Source organism: Taeniopygia guttata, chromosome 15 (genome assembly GCF_048771995.1).
Source record: "Taeniopygia guttata chromosome 15, bTaeGut7.mat, whole genome shotgun sequence".
Taxonomy (NCBI): Eukaryota; Metazoa; Chordata; class Aves; order Passeriformes; family Estrildidae; genus Taeniopygia; species Taeniopygia guttata.
In genome coordinates this window covers 5,462,740-5,469,304 of record NC_133040.1, presented here as the reverse complement: position 1 = coordinate 5,469,304, position 6,565 = coordinate 5,462,740, and the positions used below count along the sequence as shown (strand labels likewise).

At 53.1% G+C, this 6,565-nt stretch overlaps 1 protein-coding gene and 1 long non-coding RNA gene across 2 annotated transcripts; one reads left to right on the top strand and one right to left on the bottom strand.

Moving 5' to 3' along the window:
• The first annotated feature begins 1,454 nt into the window (after window positions 1-1,454).
• On the top strand, window positions 1,455-5,981 carry GSC2 (goosecoid homeobox 2). The gene is made up of 3 exons (XM_072936071.1): window positions 1,455-3,982; window positions 4,738-4,985; window positions 5,520-5,981. The coding sequence occupies exons 1-3, from the start codon at window positions 3,673-3,675 to the stop codon at window positions 5,619-5,621; spliced, it is 660 nt and encodes a 219-aa protein (XP_072792172.1). The 5' UTR covers window positions 1,455-3,672; the 3' UTR covers window positions 5,622-5,981.
• On the bottom strand, window positions 3,745-6,563 carry LOC140685137 (uncharacterized). The gene is made up of 3 exons (XR_012058377.1): window positions 6,472-6,563; window positions 4,826-4,964; window positions 3,745-3,867 (listed from the first exon to the last, which is right to left on the bottom strand). It is a non-coding gene; the product is annotated as an uncharacterized lncRNA (long non-coding RNA).
• Between the last annotated feature and the right edge of the window lie 2 nt (window positions 6,564-6,565).

The following is a 6,565-nucleotide window of genomic DNA, read 5'->3' as shown; positions in this document are numbered from 1 at the left end:
CCGCCCGGGACCCGCGGTGCGTCCGTCCTTCCCTCACCCGGCCGGGACCCGCTGTGTGTCCGTCCTTCCTTCCCTCACCCGCCCGGGACCCGCGGTGCGTCCGTCCTTCCCTCACCCGGCTGAGACCCGCTGTGCGTCCGTCCTTCCTTCCCTCACCCGGCCGGGACCCGCGGTCCGTCCGTCCTTCCCTCACCCGCCCGGGACCCGCGGTCTGTCCTTCTTCCCTCACCCGCCCGGGACCCGCGGTGCGTCCGTCCTTCCTTCCCTCACCCGGCCGGGACCCGCGGTCCGTCCGTCCTTCCTTCCCTCACCCGGCCGGGACCCGCTGTGCGTCCGTCCTTCCTTCCCTCACCCGGCCGGGACCCGCTGTGCGTCCGTCCTTCCTTCCCTCACCCGCCCGGGACCCGCTGTGTGTCCGTCCTTCCTTCCCTCACCCGCCCGGGACCCGCGGTCCGTCCGTCCTTCCCTCACCCGCCCGGGACCCGCGAGTTAAAAAGCGTCATCGTCTCGAGCTGTTTCCGTAGTGGGGGAAAAGGGGGATAACCCAGAACTTCCGTGTGCTGCCTGCCGAGCACAGAGGGATTTAAATAGCATGAGGCGGTGTAAGATCTCTGAAATGCCCACTGGAATGCTTCAGGGTGAAGCATTTGTCTGATTCCATCGTGGTTCCTTGCAGAAGAGGAGGTTTGGTACCCCACGGTCCTGCTCCACCACGGACACCATCTCTGACAGCCAGCACCACTATTGGTAGCATCCCTACTAGAAGTATCACTAATAACACTACTACCCAGTGGAGAGATTACACTTCTTCCTGTGGAATGAAATGGCCTTTGAAGAGAGAGACAGGTTTATTGTAATTATCATCAAATCAAAATGAGTTTATTAGTGCTCTTAATCTTAGTTGGCACAGGGTTGAACAATTTTAATTGGCACAATTAATTGGCACAATTAATTGGCACAATCTTTAAAGGCCTCTTTCAATCCAAACCATACAATGATTTTACGATTTCTGGTTTTTTATTAAACACAGTTTTAACACCTGACTAGCACATCCCATTGAATTTCAGCTACACAGAAAATGCTTCTTGTTTTTGATCTTGAAGGATTATTTTTACCCTGGGTTCTTTCTCACAGTGGTTCCGGATTGAAGTGACGGGCATCTGCTGCTTGGATGATCATGGGCAGCCCAGGAAAACACAGCTGGCATGCACCAGTGGCTCCACTGGGTGGCCAGGAGGGCACTGAGATGTGGATCCCGGGCTGAGCACTTCCCTTGGGGATGGAAAGCCCCCAGACTGTAGTTTTTCCGCAACATTTGTCAGCAGCCTCCATCTCTGTTCTGCTTTAGAAATCAGCCTGGAAGCCCAAATCCAGCCAGGGGTCCAGGTTTGCCCTGACTGCTGTCAATATCAATGAGTGAAAGAGTGCAAGATTTGTCCCAGGTAAGGCAGAGGAGTGCAGGAGCATGGTTACATCCCTCAGATCTGATCCTCCTTTTGCTCAGCATCAGAGCCACCCCACTGGTGGTGATAGGGTGATAGGGGGTGGGGAGAAGCACTGCCAAATGAGAGCTCCCACAGGTGCCAGCACACAGGCAGGGGCAGGGCAGAGGAGGGTGCTGCCATGCTGTAGGGTTTCCAGTGTTCCTATCACCTTGTGCTGCCTGCAGAAGGGAGGGGCAGAGGAGGGAAAGGGGGATTTTTTTCTTGTTTCACCATAGGAAGGATTTTCAAACCCTATAAATTCACTTTTGACAAGTGAACAGCTAAAGCAGATTAACCTTTTTGCTAATCCTCTATAATGGCTTTGGAATCTCCTTAACCAATAAGAAAATTATAAGAACCTGTTTCTTTTCTTTTTATCTATATCTATATTGTCCTCTCTTGTCTGCATGTTCTTTCTTGTTTTATTTTCCTTTCCTTTTCTAATATGAAATAGCCCAGCGATCCTATCTCCCAGAGGCTCAGTAAACAGTACATCAAAAATCCCTTTCCTTTATTCCTCTCTGGTAACAGGGTGCAGAGAAGTGTCTGCCGATTGGGATTTGATTACCAGCAGCTATCAAAAGTCTCTTTGTACAATCTGGGTCCTAAATCCCATAATTCTTTGATAAAAGAAGTATTACCAGTCCATTTTCTGTAGTGAAAGGTATGGGAGGAATGAAAGAAAGCAATCAGTGGAGATCCTAATAGGCTAAGTGCATGTGTGGTGGGAAGGCAGGGGTGGGACAGGATGCCCAGGGAAAGGCATCCTTTGTTAAGGATGAGGAAGGAGAATTAATCCTCTTCAGCCATATGAACAGAGCTGGTCAGATCCTGCACCTGCCCTATGGCCCCTCTGGACCAGCACAGGGTGGGGAGCAGAACCTGGCCCCACATCCACCCCTTGTGTCAGAGTTTGGGTACATGCATAAAAGCTGGGAGCAGTTTTCAGTGACCTCTGGAATTAGGGCATCCCCAGTGCCTCTCTGGAGCACTGACACCCCCTCCTGTGGATTGCAGCTGCCAGACCTTGCTGTTTGCCCAGGGGAGGGGGCAAAGCCAGGCCTCCCTCCCTGTCCTGAATCTTGGCCATAGCCTCTCCCCAGTTTCTTTGGCTGGGCAGGAACCAGGAATTGAACAGGCTTTGGGAAAGCCTGGCTGTGGCACTGAATCCACACTCCTGCCTGGACGGCTGTGGGACCTCACTGAGAGCACACAGAGGCAGCAGCAGCAACAATCCCCCCTTCCCTTCCCCACACAGAGCATGGCTCAGCTGCATGGGAGGTGGGTACATGCCGCTAAGCTGCTGTGCAGAGCTGCTGCAAGCAGCTCGTAATCTAATTTATTAAGGTCTTTGAATCCTTACAAAGAGTATGTTGGATACATGCAAAGCATCTGCATTATTACAGTGATTAGGGCAGCAGAGATGGGGGAAAGGGGAAGGAGCGAAAATACAATTTCTCTGCTTTCAGCAGAAAATGAATCAACTTTCACAGAGAATTCTGGCAAAGCCAAAGGCTGTGCTGTCATTAAAAATGATTTTTTATTAAGCTGAACTCTCTCTTCTCCCATATTGTATGATATGACAGCTCTCTTTTGATGGGAAAGCTTTCATTTGACCAGAGAAAGGGATAATTTGCTTCTTTTAAGGAGTTAATCCTCTGGTCCATTTCCGGGCTGGGAACAGCTATCCTCCCCCTTCCTTGGATAGGAGGCTGCTGCACAATGGAGATCATAACCACCTCAAATCTACACCCGAGATGGAGAAATCAGATTTCCTTCTCCAGTCATTTTTATGGGATTAGCTAAATCTTAGATCCACACTAACCCTTCACAAAGCTGCCAAGATTAGTTAGAATTTATTTTATTTGCAGGGGGGTTTACGGTTTTCTTTCCAAAGGGATTATATCTCTCTATACATATATATATTTAGAGTGGCTTCAGTCATAACACAGCTAGGTCAGAGGGAGGAAAAGAGTGTGTGTGTGTATAAAATAAAAACTCAGCTGCAAGCATGACAGCCACTTGAAACGCCAAGACAGAGCTGTGGTTCTGGATGGCTTTGCCAGTCCATTTTAAAAGCCACATGAGCTGTCCTTTCCCTAGCAAAACCCCACCAGGGAGCCAGTGAAGGGAGAGCACAGCCCCCAGCTGGGCTGCCTGCTTCCCCAGCCGCTGCTGCTGGCACAGGATGTCTTCAGAGGCAGCACCAGGGGCTGACGCCGGCAGGCGAGGCCTGAAGAAGCCACGTCCGTTCAGCATCGAGGACATCCTCTCCAGCCCCACGGAGAAGAGCCCCCAGGTCTTGGTGCCGCTGTGCCTACGGAGCATCTTGGACTGCACACCCAAGCGGCTGTGTGAGCTGGAGACCATCCCAGCCAGCTCCCTGCAGGAGGAGGAGGAGGAGGAAGAGGAGGAAGAGCTGGAAGGGGCAGGCTGCAGTTGCTGCTGCTGTTCTCACACGAGTGCCCATTCCCTGCAGGACCTGCCGGCTTGGCTGGGTGAGTGTTTGGTTTGGTTCAGGTGTGGGGCCTGCAGAGGGGCTGGTGCCAGTGCTGTGGGCAGGGCAAAACCTGGGTGTTAAGTGGCAATATGGCATTTGGCCACGGTGGTCTTGGGCCTGAGGCCCAGCAATCTGAGCTGTTCTCAGCAGGGCTCCGAAGAGTGCTGCTAGCGTTTGAAAAACAGAGGGTGCCGACTATTACTGGGTATTTCTGGTTAGTGTGAAACTCCTGAGAGAATGATACTTCTAGGGGTGCAAGATCTTTGTGGAGTGGGGCCCCATGTGCAGAGCTGTGCCTGTGCTTCCTGACAACACCAGCCCTGAGGAACCTCACTTATCCTTTAAGGAAAAGGGTTTTGGCTATGTCAAGCAAAATTACTGTGGAAAATAAAAAGTAGCAAACCCTTAAAAATGCAGTTCAAGAGCATCCTGAGAGTTCAGAATTCCCTCGTGTCAGGGCTGAAACACAGATCTTTGCCGGGCTGTGAGTTTGCAGTTATTTTCTGGAGCTGACCATAGTGCAACTGGTAAGTGAACAAAGAAAACCCAGCCAGTGCTCACCACCTGCATCCTTCTCCATGTCATGCCCCAAACTCTTCTCCCACGTGCATGGTGACCACTCAGCTTGCCACCCACTCCAGGTGACTGGCTGCCTCTTTCCAATCAGAAGCAGGGATGCAACGGGTGCCTGAGCTGCCTTGAGCATGGCGAGTGTTTGAGCCCCACACCTCTAACACTGCTGTCCCCTCGCAGACGCCCGCTTCCCCTGGCCCCTGCAGCTCTTCCACCCGGCAGTCAGGGTCTGTAGGAGTTCCCAGGAGAAGCCAAGTGAGGTGCAGACCTTCCAGCAGATGCAGCGCCGCACGCGCCGGCACCGCACCATATTCACCGAGGAGCAGCTGCAGGCGCTGGAGACGCTTTTCCACCAGAACCAGTACCCGGACGTGGTCACCCGCGAGCACCTGGCAAACCGCATTCACCTGAAGGAGGAGCGGGTGGAGGTGAGGTTCTGCCCCTTGCTGAGGGCAGGATTCTGGTGTTCCTGCAGTCCCCAGGAACACAGAAGGGTGCATTGTGCTGTCTTTTTTTGGGGGCCTGCACACCTATGGCCTCATTTTAAAATCCATCTTGTGCATTTGACAAAAGATTGTTTAAGTCTGGCAAGCAATGGATGAATATAAACCATTTCAGCTGGGCTAATTTGTACTGGCATCTAGTCCCACAGACTCACATGATGCCTCTCTCCCAGAATCACCTGTCACACAGAGACATGCCCAGCTCTGCTGCTCATCCCCTGCACCCAAGTCTGTATTCCTGACATAAGTGACCTGCGTGACTTCTGAATTTGTCATGGGGGGTCCCAACTCCTTTGTGCTCCTCACATGTACCCGAGCAAGATTGCAGCAGAGGGACTGATTACATTTTATATCAAGCCTTTCTATTACAGTACCTCACAGCCCAGGAGGGCCACTGCCTGTCCCCCTCCCAGTAACACTTGACATGCAAAAGCCCTTTTCTTGTTTTGCACTTTCTAGGTTTGGTTTAAAAATCGTCGGGCGAAGTGGCGGCATCAGAAGAGGGCGACTGCCTCAGCACTGACCCTCCAGCCCAAGCAGCCCCTCAAGGAGAGCTGTTAGCGCTCACAGGCTGCAGAGAACACCAAGGGCACCCACTGCCGTAGCTGACAGGCTCAGGGGGGTAACCGAGGGGGTTAATGCAGCAAAAGGGAACCTCTGTGGTTCACACAGGAGGAGGACGGGTAAAAGCACACACTTTTTGGCACTTTCACATGCCTCTTCCAAACCTAGTTCATGTGGCAAATAACTCAGCAGGCAGGATGTGCAGGGGACAGAGCTGTACCAGTGTTAAATGTGTGTGCTTTAAGAGAAGGAGAAACTCCCCTTCGTGTCTTTACTCTGTGCACGTAGTATTTGTGCTTGTTTTATTGATGTAGATTTGCAAAATATCCTGCAAATGAATGTGTCCTGTTTGCAGCACCTCAGTGGCATCTGCAGTTGCTTTTGGGGTTGAACTTGCTGGACAAGCGATTTGTTTCATAACAAAGAAACACGGGTTTCTCCCCGTAGCCTGGGGAGAGGTGATGAACGTGCTGTGCTGAGAGGGTTGGCACAGGCAGCCTTCGCCTTCAGCCCTGCTGCCAGCCAGTCCCTGTCACAACGAGCCGTGTCCGTGTTCCTGGCGGGGCCAAGGAGAAGCCAGGAGCTGGAAAGCGGCGAGATCAATAAAAGTGCCCCGCCACCCCGCCCAGCAGCCAGCCGGGGTCCGCTCCGCGGAGGCCGGGGTGTTTCTGAGGAGGTCTGAAAAGACCGTGGGGACGTTGGGGGGGATCCGCCCGGCGCCCATCCCTTGTCTTATCCCGGTTCCCATCCCAGTTCCCATCTCGGCTCCTATTCCGTGTGTGTCCCAGCTCCTATCCCTTGTCTTATCCCGGTTCCCACCCCGTGTGTATCCCGGCTCCCATCTCACCGCAGTCACGCCCGGGACCGGCCGGGTCCTCCGCACCGGCAGGGGGCGCGCGGCCCCGCAGCTCCCGGGGCGGGGCGCGCTTTGCGGAGCCGCG

What these genes read in the sequence shown, in the direction of transcription:
- GSC2 (XM_072936071.1), top strand. Translation starts at nt 3,673, where the DNA reads ATGTCTTCAGAGGCAGCACCAGGGGCTGACGCCGGCAGGCGAGGCCTG. An exon ending in GGACCTGCCGGCTTGGCTGG is followed by an intron (nt 3,983 to 4,737) that starts GTGAGTGTTTGG and finishes GTCCCCTCGCAG; the next exon opens with ACGCCCGCTTCCCCTGGCCC. An exon ending in TGAAGGAGGAGCGGGTGGAG is followed by an intron (nt 4,986 to 5,519) that starts GTGAGGTTCTGC and finishes TGCACTTTCTAG; the next exon opens with GTTTGGTTTAAAAATCGTCG.